Source organism: Falco peregrinus, chromosome 4 (genome assembly GCF_023634155.1).
Source record: "Falco peregrinus isolate bFalPer1 chromosome 4, bFalPer1.pri, whole genome shotgun sequence".
Lineage (NCBI taxonomy): Eukaryota > Metazoa > Chordata > Aves > Falconiformes > Falconidae > Falco > Falco peregrinus.
In genome coordinates this window covers 38,002,521-38,020,843 of record NC_073724.1, presented here as the reverse complement: position 1 = coordinate 38,020,843, position 18,323 = coordinate 38,002,521, and the positions used below count along the sequence as shown (strand labels likewise).

The 18,323-nt window shown below is 36.2% G+C and overlaps 1 protein-coding gene across 1 annotated transcript in view; it reads left to right on the top strand.

The window, feature by feature from the left end:
* Positions 1–18,323, top strand: part of CFAP47 (cilia and flagella associated protein 47) — a 342,945-nt gene that overhangs the window by 255,616 nt on the left and 69,006 nt on the right. The window contains 3 exon segments of the mRNA XM_027782493.2: positions 2,498–2,602; positions 6,935–7,091; positions 14,156–14,251. Coding sequence (XP_027638294.2) covers positions 2,498–2,602; positions 6,935–7,091; positions 14,156–14,251 — 358 coding nt within the window.

Genomic DNA, 18,323 nt, shown 5'->3' with positions numbered 1-18,323 from the left:
TTAAAATAGATCTATAATGCAAAAAAATATTTTTTTCTGTTTCTGGAGCAGACAGTCTGCTGGTTTATTGTAACTCCATGTTGATTATTTAGATTCATTGTGGCAGTGCATTTTCTGTGTAATGATAATATGTCAAGTAATGCTTATTGAAAATGGATTTCCAGTCTGGTTTCATTTTTACCAGAGGGTTATTATTCAAAATTATGTAGATCTCTTGGTGAAATTAATCAAAATTTAGATATTGTAGTTTTAGTTTAAACATGTATTCTTATGCTGTGACAACCTGTCTTTACCTTGCTTTTTTAATTTCATTGAAAAGTATTTGGTAGGGAGTAATCATTAAGGTTCTTTCTCCATTTGAAAGTCTTCATTTGATAAATGGGTCTGGCTGGTTTGGACAAAGTAGGTAGGAACTAGACTGCAAATGAAAGTTAAATCTCTGAAGAAAAGGTCTCTGGATGCTGAGCATGCCCAGGAGCCCACCGAGCAATGAGCTGTTCAGGCTCCTTTTAGATGATGAACACCTAAATGAACTCTGGGCAGTGGGGCAGGTGGGGATGGAGGTGGTTTGTGGGAGGTATCACCTTCAGGTCTGTTATTCTGGATGATATAGAAACCTTGCAAAGGTGACAGGAGTCGGACGGCTGTAGCTGACTGCTGGGGGCAAATGTGCTTTAAAGCTATCTCTCACCTATGGGACGTACAAGATTGTGGAGTGTGAGCAACGCAGCAGTGCTGTGCTCCCCACATGGGGGGTGCAGGTGCTGTAACAGTCAAGTGGGAGTGGGTGCAGAGCAGCGAGCCATGTGCTCTGTGCATGGGGCCCACCTACGTACCCTTCCAGAAATATTTTTGTCATACAGTGGAAACTGTAAAATTGAGTTAGTAATGTTTGAAAAAATACAATACCACTGCCCCAATAGACAAGGCAATTAATGTCTTCAAACCACTGAACTGTTGTGGCAGTATTCTGAGAAAGTATTTTAAAACTTGCCTCCTAAAAGTGAAGAATAAAATGTTGAGGTTTGTGCATTAGTAGACCATATCTGAGCTCTGTCCTCTCTCCTGCTCAATCTAACTCCCGCTGCCATCAGCAGGAATATCTGTTGTTTGAGGTACACCAGCATCCCAGTCCGACCCCATGCCAGTACCCTATAGACACACCCAGAAGATGGCTGGCAGGACCAGGATGCCTGTGGCCTCTGCCTGGGTCCAGCTCTGAGATGTTGGGGAAAGCCATGGGGCAGTGAGGAAAAGCAACGTAAGCCTCATCAGGGGCTTCTGCCCTGTGCTGAGAGTGGACTCTACTGTCCCTGCTTCACCCTCTGCGTCCTCCAGTTTGGCCTCAGCGCTGTGGCCATGACCAGTAGTCCTGGTGGCACAGCGGGCCCCCATTCCTGTCCCCATCATGGCTCTGCTTGCTGTCTTTGGGTGTGGTGGGGCAGGGCTGCTGGTGGATGTCCCCACCTTGCTGTGCCATAAGGTCAAGCCTTCCCCAGCCCTGAGCCGAGCACCGTATCAGAGCACAGGCAGTCAAATCCCCAGGAAGAGGCTGCAGGGCTTGTTGGTGTTCTCAGGCATCTTGCAGCCATAAAATGTAGTAAACAAAAATGAATGTTTTAATAACTCCTGTTCACTGCCTGTTAGTGGCCTGTTCTTTCAGGGCTGACATTTCCTTTATGAAAGAACTCATCAGTGGCAGCAGCTGTAGGGTGTTGTTTTGGCTTTTATTAGTTGTAAATTGTATTAGTTTTATAAAATACAGCTTGAGTGTCCGTAATTCCAACCCTTTTTTTATATCTTCTTGCATGCAAACATTATTTATACATGTATGATATTAAAAGTCTAGTGCTTTTTTTAAAAAATTAAAAAAAATAGACGCAGTAATTGTGTATCCAATGATTCTAGCTGATCATTCTCTCAATGCACTGGCATTTTCATTATTCATAATTCTGTTCTTTCACTGCTTATCTAGTTCTTAAAAACATTTATGACCCCACTGTAGTCAGATACTTTACTTTTCCCTGTGCAATTGAGACTCTACTAGTATACATCAGGTGAAGAGAAGCCTAGCAATATCATTTACAATGTTTGTTTAGATAAAAGTAAGTGGAAAAGGGACAAAGTGCTGGTTTAAGTCAGTTCATGTCTTTGGAGGTCAATGTGATAACCTTTTAGTGTCATCAGCGTGATCAGACACCAAAGTCATGTTTGAATGGAATTTGTGAGAGCTGTTGTCCGTGTCCTTGGAGCAATCTATAACACCAGCTCTGTGGTTTCTGAGCAATGAACGTGCAGTGACTGCCACTGGGATCATTTACTGCAATACACTTGCTGCCTTAGCAGACTATGCTTGCTGAAAGAGGAGAATGCACGTGGTGGAACGCGTTAATCACAGAAACATCAACACCGTTGATACAAAGCACAAAACAGAAACAGACTCAAAAAAATTCATTTATTTCCCCCTCTCCTTTGCTCCTTTCTTGTATTTGTACAGCTGATTGTCGCTCCTCATTCCACCATTGAAGTACCAGTGCAATTCTGTCCATCTGCCCTTGGAAGAGGCAATCACAAGGCATCAATAACCTTCAAGTGTTCACAGGTATGATACTATGTCTGCTGCCCACAACACTTGGGATTCCAATTAGATAATATTTTTAATAGGCATGTAAGTAAGGGTTTCAGTCTGTAGGTCAAGTTGAAATTTAATGTCTGGATGCATAATGAAATAGCAAATGCAAAGATGTTCAAAAGTTCTAATTTGTTTTAACATTAGCTTTACACAGAAATTATTCTTTTTACAGTAATAAAATGTGGCATAATGACCTAAGAGCTACAATAATTAATGAATTGTTTTAGCTTTCTTGGTAATTAGTTCTGCTGGTTTTAACACCAGAAGACTGGCATTTCTTAGCGTTGTCAACTCTGGAAATTAAAATTCTTTAAGTTTTTCCCAAGCCCTAACAAAGTTAAATTGTTTCATTTTTTATCTGATCTGAATCTTTATCTGATCTGAAGGTCATGCACATGAAAAAGTGAATTCTTCCTTTAAGTTTAGTTAAAAATTATTTTTACTTTGAGCATCTTAGAATTGTTTACATCTTTTTCTCTGTAATTTTTCTTAATTTTAAATGAGAAACAAGTAAATAAAGACACGTGAGTCATCAACATGACCTACCAACTAACTAAAAATACAATTGGAAACAAAAAGAAAAACTGATAATATGATTCAGATATCCTAATAGACTGTGCTGATGTGTGAATTACTCCACTTAAGTGCTACCAGGAGTTTTCAGTAGTTTTTTAAGTAATACTGCAAAAGCAAATATTCTTTTATATAAAGAAAACAAATAGCGAGGGAACTAATGTGGCAATTTTTTTCCTTATAAAGTGTGTTGAACAGGCAGGTTATTTCTAGGTGCTATTAGCATAGCATTTATTTTCAGGATGTCTCTTCTTAAATATCTATTAAGGATAAAAACAAGGAGATAGCAATTATCTTATAAGTAGTATATATCCAGGGCCAGTTTGAGAGGACAGGATATCTTTATCTTGTCTGGATCCTAATGGTACACAGAAAACTTATTTATATTTTAAAAAAAGAAGAAATAAATTCTTCACCAAATACAGAAGCAATAAAACAATACAACAATTCATACAAAGCTTTCAGGAACAAATTGAGCCTTGCCACCTGAATCTTGTCATTCAGTGCATCTCCTTTCAAGTAATGAAAAATCTGCAAGTTTTTATCTGCAGTGAACTTTGGTCAGTATCCCATCCTTCTGGCTGCTTTGTCCAGACCCCATTAACCGTTTCAGTATATTGGTATAATCTTTGTAATTTCATGGTGCTCTTCTTATGGTGAATCTTTTGAATCTGTAAATTTTCATTCATTTTTGCTGCTACAGTCCTTACTAAATTAATCTGACTATTTTAGTTTCCAAATTGTTATACTGATAGCTGACTGAATATTTGCACAGCCATAACTGTCCCTTTGAAGAATGTTTTGCATCAGTGGTGGATGCCTCAAACAATTTCTAATGTAGCTCCTCCACCTCAACATTGATTTCCCTCTCTTGATTTCTCTGATTAAATATATCTGAAGGGACACTTAAGCAATCTGATAGCTGAATAGCTGACTAATCTGAAAGCAGTTAATGACAGTACTTATAGGATAAGCATTAACTATTTCTGATTGTGCTTCTTTCCTGAACTGAGAGAAACTGCTCTGTGCTATGACCTGCTTCATTTGTTTCTGGTTTGAAGTTGTACGAAGAGCTTTTCACAGTGTGTGTCTGAGCTTAGTTATAATCATTGTGATAATCTGAAATTAAGTTTGTTGATACAGCAAAATTGAAAGGTCAGCTTGAACATAACCCACACCCAAAGTTGTAACGTATCTGTATTATCTTATTCTTTTTCAACTATGCTAGCATCCAGGCATAATGTAGAGTATTTAACAGCGGTAGGTAATATTGGAGAGAAACTAAGCCCAATGTTAGATCTATTTTGTATTGTTTGTCTTAGGATTCTGTTTTCTTAAAATCTTTTTTCCTCTTGATTTCTTGCACTGAGCATGCATGATCTGAGCTCCATCACAAAATGAGTCAATGAGGAACAGTAACTGCAGGCCAGACAAGGAAAGCCTGTCCTCTAATCTGTGTAATTTTTTGGTTGTCGTCTTTTATTTTCCAGACCGACCACTAATTTTTTTTGGCTCCTTCTTAGCTGCTCAGTTTGACAAAGTTTAAGTGTGTTGTTTTAAAGGTGCACAGCACTTGAAGCAATGGGATTCAAAATGGCTCTATTTTTTAACCACAAAAAATCAGTGGAAGCTACATTTTTTAGTATTTGTAGAACTGGAGCCTGAGCTTTTAGCATTAAAGCTAAAATTTCATCTTTTTCCCGCACAAAATATGAACATGTGCACTCCTCCTAGCCCTGCACTGTACCTCAGTGTAAAATTACCTGCTATGAACAAGGAGATTCACACAATTTTACAGTGTGCCTGGAAAGCATTGTTAGACTGATATTGTCTCATAACTTCTGCATTAAGAGTTTTGGAAAAAAGAAGGTTTTCTTGTTACTGTGTTTATAAGCAAGTACAAAGGATCAGTAACAAGCCAGTGTAGGCCACTAATAGCTTGACACATCCAGCTTTCTGAAAACCTGGTCTTCTGGCATGCTCATGTCTGTGTTCTGGTCCTTCAAAATAGCTTCCAGAATGGGTTCAGCCTTTTGATTACCTTTAACTTCTTGAGGCTGATGTGATAAAGCAGAACATGAGCCAGGGACACAAATGCTATGGCATGCTGGCTTGGCAGCTCTTGGGCAGTTTACAGTTGACTTCACCAAAGAGTTAGTCCTGTGTTGCTTCAAGGTCTGTGCAGCAGCAGTATTTGCCTTCCCATCAGAATTTGAGTAGCGGTGCTAGCTTCCTGCTCACGAATCTTTAACCATAAACAGGCTATAGGTCATGTTTAAGTCAATGATAAAATGTAACTTTGAAGGGAGGTAGTTTTTAATTCTTACTAGTCTGAGTATGGTAGAAGTCCCCACAACCCAGGTGATAGAAATCACTGTTTAAATCCTAAACAAAACATAGACTTTAGTTTTATATTTTGATTTTAGTATTGGGTAGTGTCTACATCTGTATAAAAGCAGTTCTTCCTCTGTTTTTTTTTTAAAATTAAAATCCTGTACCCTTGGATAACTTTTATAACAAAAAAAAAATATCCTTAATTAATATTAAAATGTCTTTTTTTCTTGGTGGATTGAATGTTTCTCTTTAAAATGGTAATAAAAGCAAGCAAATTTGCTGTCCAAAGCTATTTTCTGAAGACATAAGATGTGCCATTTTATTTATCCTTGTTTATACTTAGAAGTCTCAATGTACTAGTCACTTTTTACTGTATGTTTCCAGATTTGTTGTTAGAGAACCCTGTCCCTTACAGATTTTCCTTAATTTTTTCAGACAGACTATGCAGAAGTAAATTCAGTATTTCAGATAATGAAAACTGTTTTGATTTTATTTATTATTTTCTATTCTCTTTATGATGCATACCTTTTTGAGTGATAATGAACAAAACAGACCAAAGGGTCACTTTGAGCAGTTTGTAAGAAGCCTCAGATTTTAGTCTGTATTTTTATTATTTAAAGGCAGTGTCATGAATACACAAATTAAACATTTTCCTTAAAATTATGGTAACATCTTTACATTTACCATTCACCTTTGCTGCTCATTCACCTTTAAAGGTCACATAATGAGTGACATTATTAACATCACTCTTTATGACCTTAAAAGACTAAATGTGGGGCAGGCAACTCTTTACTACCATGCTGGTAAAAAATTATCAAAATTAACCCATCAACTTAATTATATTTTCCTTTTCTTCTGTTCTATGGTGATACTCTGTATCTACTATCTTTCCAATGTTCTGTTCTTCTGTATATAATACTTAATGTTCTTTATTATCTTTGGAGTAACAATTTTAGCTTTTTCTGTCATTCTACTGCTATTCCATCAAATAATTATTTTCCTTCTTCCTTTGTCTTCTGAAGATAACTTCTCAGTTCATCTGCTTTCAGGTTCTAATATACATGCTTTGAATTGCCCCCTTGCAACTACCTACATCTTTCCATTCAATACATGGAAAGTTCTTAGTAGCTACGTGGAAGTTAAATACTCCATGTAGCACAGAAGTTAAGTGCAAAGAGGAGATGTGAACATCTCCCAGACTGGAACTATTGATTATCAGATAGCAATACTTAGAGTAATGGCTTGAGGGAAGAAGAAAGCAAGCAAGAAAGCATTAAGAGCAGTTCACTTACAACAGAAAAGAGGCAGAGAATACTAGGAGGAAGTAGGCAAAATGCCTTAGAATGTACAGATCTGACTTGTCAAATATTAAATAATGACATCTTTCATCTACAGCTTGAAGAGTGGATATTCTACCTTTCAGGGACTGGTCTTCCTCCTCAGCTAATGGAACCAACCAGCATAAGTGCATGCATTGGCCAGCGTTCTTCTGCCGTCATATCCTTCAAAAATCCAACTTCTGAAAACGTGGTGGTAGACGTCATGCTGACAGGTACAGGGGTTTGGATTTTTTTGGGGTGTCGGGGAGGAACTTAAGCTCTTTGGGTTGCATTAAAAATTTGAGTGGGATGTGATTACATTTGCCTCATTCCATTTCCTGTCAACAGAGCTATTGTGTATCACTCATATCCACCCTGAAAAGCTCTGTAGACTGTGCTATGGGAGCTAAGAAATAACACAAACCTTCGATGACAAATGTTCACAGTAGATATCTTAGGTCATCCAGCCTTATGTATACATGCAGCTACTTGTTGGCTGGGAACTGCACTATAGCATTTAAGCCATAGGAGACTCCTGGGGTATGTATTGGGAGCTGTAAGTCTAAGCCAAATAGCTAATGTTTTGTTTTGGTTTTTTTCCCCTCAGTTATTTTCCAAATTTATATTATTTTGTCATATTCTAGAGATCTAGAGCTAGAAAGGGCAAAATATCAGATTTTTTTTTCTGACTGACCTTCCAAGCAAGTATGCTTCAGCAATATTTTCAAACCTTAAAAATAATGTAAGGTCCAGAATTACCAAAAATCGCCAAGTCACTGTCCATACTGAGATTTCACAAATGCTGTAGAACTTAAAATCCCAGATTCTCCTTGATGACTGAAATTTACTCACTGAAAGAGTAAATTTCACTCTGAGTGAATCAGAGAGCTTTAGAAGGTTCTCCTGAATCTCCATCTATTCAAACACAACATGTAGCATCAGAAAACTGGTGCCAAAGCATTTCCTGGTGTCTGTGTATAACAAAACCTGAAGATAAACTTCCAGTGACCCCAACACAGGCCCCATGGATGGGAAAATGTAAGAGAATAGCAATGACAAAACTGTGCAAAAGTAAGTTTTAAGCCAATATTATACAGTCACACTATGATTTGGGGTTTCTGGCACATACAATAAGTGAAGAAATACGACTTGTAAAAAATATAGATTCACGTTCGTTGCTTTGAACCGATGCTTTTTAATTACATGTTCTGAGATATGAATTAGAAATACATCTTTGGCTGCATATACAGTTAATATGGGGTGTGGGGGTGTGTGGGGGTGCTGTAGATTCTTTCACCTAAGTGGTGCCTGGTCAAGAGCATTTTTGTCTCATGACCGGATGCTCTATACTTTTGCTGAACAAGTTTTTTTGGCAGACTTTTATGCATTTTCCCATGTTTAACTGCTAAAATATTTTCATTCATGACTGTCACAAAATTGAGTTCCAATTGTAAATGATCAAACCACTTCTGAATTTCCTTGACAACAGTGAGACAAGCCACAGCATGCAGTGGATCCACTGTTTACAGCCTAAGTAAATCATGGCCAAGATCTCAGGAACAGTACCAGAGTTCACCTGCTGAGCAGGGGACCTGGCAGAGAGGGGAACCGAGTAGTGTTCCTAATTATCTGGCATCTAGGCCCCCTTAAGTGACAAGGAGCGTTACAGGCTGGGTCTGCACACAGTAACAGGACAGTTGATGCAGCAGCTGGCGTTCAGTGTGTGTACACAAGGCTCAAAGGCACTACTCCTAGTAGAAAAGGATGTGTATGTGTTGACAACACACCACAGGAGCTGCTCTCAGGTCCTGGATGGTGCAGTCATTACTTCTGTAACACAAATGGAAGTCCTGAGGGTGGATGGTGGCAATCCTAGTCTGAGGCAGTTGGGAGTTCCTTGAGTTTCTCCTTGGCACTGCAGTATGAATGGCAACGGCCTCACCAGTTAGATGTGTGCTTTGGTAGACTCCCTGTGGTGCCAGATACAGGAGCTTTATTGAATCGAGGTTAATGAACAAGAGATTGACAAAATCTTTGCAGAGACTCTGCGGAAACAAGAGCCAAATCCTTCAAGGCTGATAAGTTTGGTGTGACTGAAAGAAGACAGAAACATCAAGAAGACACGGAGTCCCAGCAATGGGGACGTCTCCATTTCCATCTGCAGCTGTTCCTCTAAAGAGTAGATTCAGAGCTCTGAAAGAGAGGAAGGGAAAAAAGTTCCGTTGAGGGTGAGGAGTCTGGGCTGAGCATCTCGGGTCTTCAGATTAGAACCAGTACTATGAAACAGGAAACAATTAGTGCTAACTGTTGAAGTTTTCTTCCTCCATGGGACAAAGGCCGCCAATTTCCATAGCAAGATGTCATCCCAGGAAGTTAGCTGCTTTCTTGAAGCTCAGATCTGAGATGCTGCAGAAAAGATTGCTAGGGCTTATCTGACCTTGCAGATACTATACCTTGCTGTTCATTCATATAGTGAATACATGGATCTATACTCCCTGTTCAGTCAAGGAAACATTGAACAGATTGAAGGAGACTCTCGCAGGTTCTGTAGGCATTCTTTCCTCAAATATTTGAGCATACCTTTGCAAAGAGCTTGGGCAGTAAACAGGAAAAACAGGAAGAACAGTTGCAAGGCTGCAATGTGATCAGAATTATGAAGATAGTCAGTGACACTGTGCACAATTGTAGCATGGTTGTGGATTAGTGCGGATGTTTAGAAAGGATAGAGAAGACAAAAGAGGCCTTTCAAACAAAGATTGCAATCCCACAATATTCAAACAAGAACAACATAGCAGGTCTGGTGGCAGTAACCAATTTCAACCCATAGTCTAGTGAACTGACAGCCAGGTCCACAGTGAGGAGGAGTCCGTAATCAAGGCAGCAAACGAAGCAGGCTGGGCTTGGCAAGGTGTGTGGCCAGAGACAGCATAGCTGGGACATAGCCTGGGCAGTGACCAACAGCAGGAGCCCAAGTTTAAATGCAACTCAAACCAGTGGGTGGACACCCCAGATGCTGCTCACTCACAACTTTGATCTGTCTTTAGATGTGGTTGTGCGTGGTGTGATTTGCTCTCTGTAGGACTATGTACTGTAATTCCTTCTTTCCAGAAGAAGACAAATCTAGTCTTGTAAGCAAAGTCATGGATACATAAGTTCAATATAGTATTTCTGGCCCTTACATATCCTGGGAAATAATTTCCGTAATGGTCTATGTATTTAGTTGAACTTTCATGTTCAAGGACATAGTTTACCTGGAAAGGAAGGAAATAGTATTTTAATATACTACCTTTGATACTATATATGCCATAGCAATGCAGATATGTTAGTTCAGTATACAGTAAAAACTAATTAACTTGGGTTTTTTTCAACATTATGAATGAATTTGTCACCCCACAAGGCTAATCAGTCTGGTGAGAAAGTTATCCTGGTATGAATGCATTACTTCTAGTACACTTCCTTTCCTACCAAGAACTGAAATTCGGTAGTTCTGAACTTGCAGATTGCACACACACACACACTCCACCCCATACCCACCCTCCGTTAATTTTGCTTGTATTGGTTTGTTAATGAGATGTCCAAAACCAAACATTTTTTCAAGACCATTTACAGCCCTAAGTTATGGAGAAAACTGGATCTCATCACGTGTTGTGATGTTCTACGCTTTTTTTTAATGTGTTTTGACATGAAAAACCTATTATTGTCCTAGGATCTCTTGTAGCAGTGCAAGAACACACTTGGGAAAGTACAATTTAATTAGGAATGCCGATAGTATTACTTCAGACATAGCAACAGTAACCTTTCCTCTGAATTAAACACAAACATATTAGTTTGAAATAGAAAGTAGTCTTAATTTATTCCTTAAGGAGTGAAAGCCTAGTTATTCTTAAAACCTGTTTTTTTTCCTGAAAAATGTTAATCTGAAGAGTAGAAATGACCCTGTCAGCAGGTGGCTCAAATTCACAGTTTTTGAATCAATCTTGGAGAACAGCACTTAAAACTGTATGTTTAGTAATATAAAACCTAAGGTACTGTTTTGAAGCCTCTTAACTGGTATTTTAACATTAAAGCAAGTTGCTAGAATGCCTTCCTTTATTTAGTGTTGCACTGGACTTGTCCACTCATTGCTGGTGTTACTGGAGGCCAGAGAGGGGGCTGGATGGGGAAATGGACAGAAACTAGCAATTCAGAAGGCATAATGAAATGTTTGATTGATCTTGAACTTTACAAATTCTGTTTCAGACCATGTGCCACTTCTTAAGAGAATTAAAAGTGGCAACAATGAAGATAGGGCATCTCAATTAAAGTATACAAGCAATAAACAAAAAACATTTTTATAGGTTTATTTAATGCTTTAAAGATTACAGAAGTTATCTGTAGCTTGCTTTCGAATAACTTTCCATAGGCAGTTTTTGCCCTAGATAGAAGTGAAATTATGTTTAGAATTGCATAGTTCAAAAATTAAAATAGAAATTAATTGGGAATTGTAATATCTGGACCATTTCTGAAGCTGTCCTTTGCATATCTGAAGCTTTGTCAAACCCAAGAGCATTATTCCGCAGAAATGTTTCTTTCTGTGAATTTTGATTGACATTTTAGCACAAATACTTCTTTGTTTTTTTAATTATAGAGCAAGTAAAACTACCCATCATCTAATAATTTGTGATGAAAGGATGAGACCTGGGACCTACTAAAACTTAGTGTTTTCTTATGGAATTTAATAGCAATATGTTTTCTTCCCAGGATTTAGATACATGTCTGTAGCTTAAATCTGCAGATCTTATTCACGCTAAGCATTCATAGCTACAGTAAGCATTTTCATGGGAGTAATGTTTATTTGATAGTAGGAAATTTTCCCCATTATGAGCCAATGATCAGAGCTACAGAGTATGTAAACTCTTGTTACAGATGTTTTAGTGACCGTTTGTACTAGTTAAGCTGTTTCAAGTTGAATGTTACTCCTCCTCTGTAAATATCACTATATAATATTTCTTTATGGAATATCGCTTTATGGAAGGAACTAAACTGATGCAAATAATTGATAGTACTGAAATCTCCAGCATAAATCAGACCCCCACAGCATTCACCTATAAGAACTGTCCCTAAGTATTAGTGGTTTGTTAATACCGATAAATACTTTATTTCAGTTGACATGGATAATTTAATTTCATATTTTCAATGGGCCAAAAGTATTTCAAAGTTTCAGGAAAAAAAATGAAACTGTTTCTTAGAGTCATGATTAAATAAAAGATTAAAGCTACAGTGGTAATTAAGAATCAGATAAAGGAGGTAAATTGGTTCCTCTCTGGAATACAGTGTTATCAAAACTGACATCTGTGGCAGTGTATACGATGCCTTTTGGTAAGGGCGTGTGCACAGTCATGTTAAAATAGCTGGCTCATATTGCTGATTATTGAAATTTATCTTATTTCCAAGATAAGTTTTCATGGACAGTAGCTTAACCATGTCTTTTTCTATACAAAGATTTCCAGACTAGGATTGCTACTTTTCAAACGTGCATCACACAGTGGTTTTGTGCTGCTTCCGCTGACTTTGTTATGTAACTGAGCTAAATACTCAAATGCAAGTCTTCTACTAACAGTTCATTTTCTTTCAAGGAAAATACATTGGACATAAGAATTATTGTGTATATTTAAATTTAAGTCAGTGTTAGAGTGAAGCAATACAAATGTGAAGAAATCAGTTATTTTCAAATCGCTTTTGCATGTGGATAATTAGGATAGAATAGCAGTGCTAGTGTCACTTTATGGAGATTTTGGCATAATTCAAACTGTGATGTTAGCTACCAATTAAAAAAATAATGTGCATTCTATAGATGCACTTCTGAACTGATAAATGCATCATGAAGTAAACCTAGTGCTTTAAATTTTACAAAGTGAAATTATTTTTCAGAGAAAAAAAAAAAAAGATTAGCAAAGGCTAGTCAGCTAGTTCTGTGAAAATTACTTTTTTGCCAAGTATGTGGATGGATATAAAGAAAGAATAAATAACAGACATTTTAAAATTTGGAAAACTTCTAGTAGGGGAAATTTACAATATTCAGTTTCTTTGCATCACAGGCAGAAAAATAGAAAAGAATTCCTTCAGAATAATTAGCATTATAGGGAAAGCTTTCACAATAGCCTTGTTTCTGCCATTGCAATATCTCAGGTCAAGAAAGATGGCAATACAGTTGCTTTATTGAGATATTAAAATGGCTATGTAGCCTTTTCTTATGCACCCATCCTTTAATGTTTGGAAAGGACCCTTCAATTCTTTATTTCCCTATAGATTGCAAATTTCATTTTAAACCTCTATGGTGGTTTCCAAAATCCGAAACTTTGCTCTTGGGATAAAATAATTTTGAGGCTGTTTTTCTTCTCACAAGAAGCAAGAAGCTTGATATTTTCAGGAGAGCTGTTCTTTGCCTTCGTGTACACCTTTGCTCATTGTTCTGTTCCTGCTTATTTCAGCTTTGTTCTGTAACCCCAAATGACAGTTTTTTCCTGGCTATTTAATGCATTGCTGTGTACCATATCTTCCTCTCAACAGTTCATCAATCAGTGCTACTACCCATTAATATGATGTATTATTCAGAGATAGCCTATCTATTGGGCTGAGATTCTTGGAGTCAACAGCTAGATGTATTTCATACGAGGCATTTCCTGCAAGTGTCAATTCTTTTAGCAAGACACCTATGGGTGGTTGAACAGCTCCAAAACCTGTTCATAAAATTGGACTTCAAAGCAGTTTTTCCTATTTCATTCTTCATTTATCCATGACATTAGCAGTAATCAGTGGAAACAAACAAAATAATGTCTGAATTTTCTGTCTCTATGAAGTAATCTTTTAGGTGATCCAGTAACTTGTCATCAAGAAAGCAATTTTTGTTTGCAACTTTTGAGATACTGCTGATTCTGAACCTGTCTCTTTCAAGGTTTATTTTACATATTTCATATCACCGTGGGCTTTCTTGCTGATTTGATTTTTTTTTATATATATAGAAAGTAGTTTCTTTTGTAATATCTAGATGTTATTTAACGGAAAATACATTAAACTTTTGGTTTTCTTCATGACGTGTTATTTTATTTCTATTTAAGAAGCTCTCCGTATCTATAGTTTTCTTCATCACAATGAGGAAAATGCTGAGAGAACCTTTAAGCAAAGGTGGGGGGGGGAAGGCCCATGTGCTCCCATTCAGTAATGTATTTTTTAAAACCTCCGTCTATGAAACTGTTTTATTAGGGGAATTGTTCAAATTTTTACTTCTAAATGAGTTTTTTTTAAAAAAAAATTTTAGATCAGGAGCAATCCAGTTGTTGTCTTGGTGCATCTGTCCTATCCAAGTCAACCAGTAAGGAATCTGTTTTCCATCTTCGGCTTAAAAAACCACAAGGTATGTAATTGCTTTAGTTCTACTTTGTTTTACAAGATGTGATCTTTTATGGTCCCTGAAATCTAGATTGTGCATAAAATTTGGTGTTTTGATGAATGCATCTCATCAGTCGATGTGCTAAATCAAGCTCCTTGTAGAAACAAGAATTAGCTCCATGTCAATGAAATTTGTTTGTTTTACTTCAGTAATAATCAGAGATGCATCTAGTGAAGTTCCTCTGAAGTGTGTATTCATTTTTTGACAGTTACATTTTCCTCACCCCTGCAATTATTTTCTTGGACTTTTGGAATATGATTTCTTTTATAAATAATGTCTTACCATAAAAGCAGAAATGTCATGTGTGATGTCAAAGTGATGATTATGTGTAAAAGAAAAAAAGAGGGGTGCAACATGACCTCATAATCGGACCTGCAAGTATGATATAAAAAGAGTGAATGAGCCATATAGTGATGCAGTCTTGATGTATTCCTGGAAAAGGCTTTGAATTAAGAGATTAAATGCAAATAAATATAGTTGTATTTTAGGACTGTCAAGATAAGCGACACCACTATAAAAATATTTATGAAATACTAGGTTAAAAAGCATCAATTTTTTGAATTCTTAATTAAATTAGGTTTCTTAAAAGTTTTGGGTTTTTTTTTAATGGGAAATTTTATGGTTTTGTAATAAGTGCAAATGAATACACTTTAAAAGTAATCTTTTAAATATATTTAAACTATTATCAATACTCATTTTATCAATTTATCCTGCAACAAGTCACAGCTTTCTAAAACCTGAAGTACCAGAAAGGAAAAACATGTGATTGCTACAAAATTTCTTTTTAAAATAAAATTTTCCTAGTTTGAAGGATTAATTAAGGAGAAAGCAAAGGGGTAAGAAATTCCAAAAATAAATGAGTTAAGCATTTAAAACTGCTTTTACTTTCTACTTATTTACTTATTAGAAAACAATATGGATTAGACTTCACAATTATTTGCTTCTATATATGCTTATCTTTCTCTTCAGACTTGCCAATCTATTCAGCTGTGGTGTTTTTTTCTGAGATAGTTTTTCTGTTGGAAATTACTATTTTCTGTATTTTTCCTATGAAAATTTTCCTAGAAACTATAAACCTGAATTATCTGGAATAAAGTAAACTATTTGGTTTTATTATTTGAATTAAACTTTAAATGACATTGCTGGTCACATCACATATGACGTAGGATAAGAAAGGACTGGCTTGCTTTTAATATTGTGATTTTACCAAAATTTATTTATGACTTTTATATGATAGCAATTGATTTATTCAACCTATCTAGTGTTATGGTAAAGCTTGGATTACCGTGGAATCAGCATATTTTAACCATTGCAAGTTATTTCTTGCTGAAGTGTAGGAAAAGGTAGATTTCTGGTTTTACACAGAATACTTAAATATTTTTCTATATACTTATTTCTATAGATTACTTCTCAGATATGCTTTCTAAATTCAAAACACCTAAATAAATTATTCATATGGTATTATTTACCAAAGAAAATAATTATCCTTGCTAGTATCCCACAGAAATGTATACGTGTGTGTCTGTTTCAAAATAAAGATATCAGAATAAGACATACCATTTTCCTTGAATAAATGGTATCTATTTCAAATTAAAGACCTGAATTAGAAAAATGAAATAAGGGTGATTTTTCTTCAATTTCATTCAAAAATTTGCTACTGTAATTTTCCTGAAGATGTACATGCATACCTTAATTTTGTAAAGGATGTTCCTGACCTTACTGTTCCCAGCAAGGAACTGTTTTTGCTTTCTCTCCTTGAAGCTTGATATGCCTCAACAATATTTCTGGGTGATATAGAAAGAAGGATTTAGAGGAAAAAGAAGATGCAGGGATTGGTCTGGACATCATATCGTTTTCTGCATATACATTTTACACAGGCAGATATAAAAGTTGTAGCTGTTGTCATGAGATTATATTTATTTCTTTCACACAAACAGTGAGGAACTGTCCAAAACAATCTAATTCATGTATATAGTAAAACTAACGGAGTGATCACTTGACAGAAATATTAGAGCAGTGAAGCAGTCTTTATAAATTGTACTTTCCATTACTTATTCTTTTATATCTTAAATATTTTCATGATGTAAATCTTTTGCTCTGAGGATTCTGCAGCCTAATCTCCCTTGTTGGGAGGCCATAAGACTGGTGAATGCATGCTTTTTTTTGCACCTGGTCTCACTTCACAAGTCAGGGACGGTGGAGTCTTGTTAAGAATCATTTTTATGGGAGGACTCTCTACTTCTATTTCCCTACACTTAACAGTAGATGAAGTGTGGATTAGATGCAGGTATTACTGCTTTACCACTATTCCCTATAATGAAGAAAGAATACTTTGAAAATGTTTTGGAACCAAATAATATTAATAATAAAAACAAAAAACCAAAGGGAGAAATTCAGAAATAGTGGGATCGGCTGAGAATCATGGAATCATTTTTTCAGCATACTTTTACAAAAAAATCCAAAATACTGGCTGTTCTGTGAAATTGTTACTCATAGCAGACCATACTTTTTTCCTGCCTTGGCTTCAAAGTAACAACATAAGTCTTCTGGACTGCTTGGTACTGTTTCCCAGTAAATCAGGCTGCATTACTTCATGTGGTCCTAATACTGAATCGGTGATCTCATTTTGCAGCTGCCCATCATTGCATTTCATGGTTTAGCTGATATTCCAGTTTGTCAATAAGCCTTTGGGTTGTGACTGACTTGGTGTAGCATCAAACAAGAACAGTAAACAGGGCAGTTAGCTGAACCTAGTGTTTTAGATACATCTCTCCACATAGCAACACAAGTTTTATATTTAGAAACTTCTATATTTTAAAGCTGTCATGTAACTGTTCTGTCTTCATCTCTTTTCCCTTTTTACTGAGGTCTCTATGATGAGCTATTTAATTTTACCTTCTAACTTTGCTTTAGTGTAAAATACATGTAATTATTAACTCTCCCAAGCACTTACAAAGGAAAGATAAAATATATTCAATAAATGTATATACTGTTAGGGAGATATTTTCCAAAAAGCTGCATACAGTGTTAAACTACTATGATGACAATCATATTTGAGGTATTACATTTCTGTGTATGCGCTTTGGAAGCATGCTACTAGTATTCATATTTATTATTCATATTCATAATCAATTTGTGATACTAATATATATTATTCATTTTTTATTAAAATATTTGTGAGAAAGCATTTTAGTGTACTTTTTATGTTATGTACGGTTTACTATGATTATAGATAATTTGGCTTTGAAATTAATTTCACTTGCGAAATGGCATAAATTTTGTTCAGGTCCTCAGGCCATTTCCCTAAAGTGTTAGATTTCAAGATTTCACTCTTTAATTCTTTACTTATTTGCATCTGCTTTTGTTTTCTTTCAGTCATTCTGCATGCACATTCTGGTTTTTTTGTCTCATTGCTTTCAAAGACGGAAAAACACTGAACCTAACATACTTGCTCGCCCTGATTGTCTTAGTTCCTAGGAACAGTCTGACTCTGTCTCTGTTATAAAGCTTACATTGTCACAGAATGACTTGAAGAGCTAGAAAAAAAGAGCTGTGAAAAAACAGTTCTCCATCCTAGCAGGCTATTTTGAAAAGCTCTTTTTCCTCTTCCATGTTTTAACTGCATTCTGCGACCATGGTTTGGTCATTCACAACAAGCAGAAATAACTATCCACTTCATAATTTACATCAGAGGTTGTGTCAGAAAGTAGTGAATATGCATATAATGGGTTCTGTAGGAAAGGGACATTCAAGCAATAAGAAAACTGGACAACCAGGTACCTATGTGATACTATCCTATTTTTATCTTCAAAACCAGTTATTAATAATGAAATTCACTGGAGAAGAAGGATACACACACATACTGAGACCTCACTGCAAACAAAAATGAAATAAGTTAGTAGATTCATTTAAAAAACAGATTTTTCCTTCTTTTCAGGGTTTTAGATTCAACATTTCCTTCTTTTTGGGACACATTTGCACGGGGAAAGTGAAGGAATTAGAGTTCCATTGACATGCTGGAAGATTGAGCCGCCAG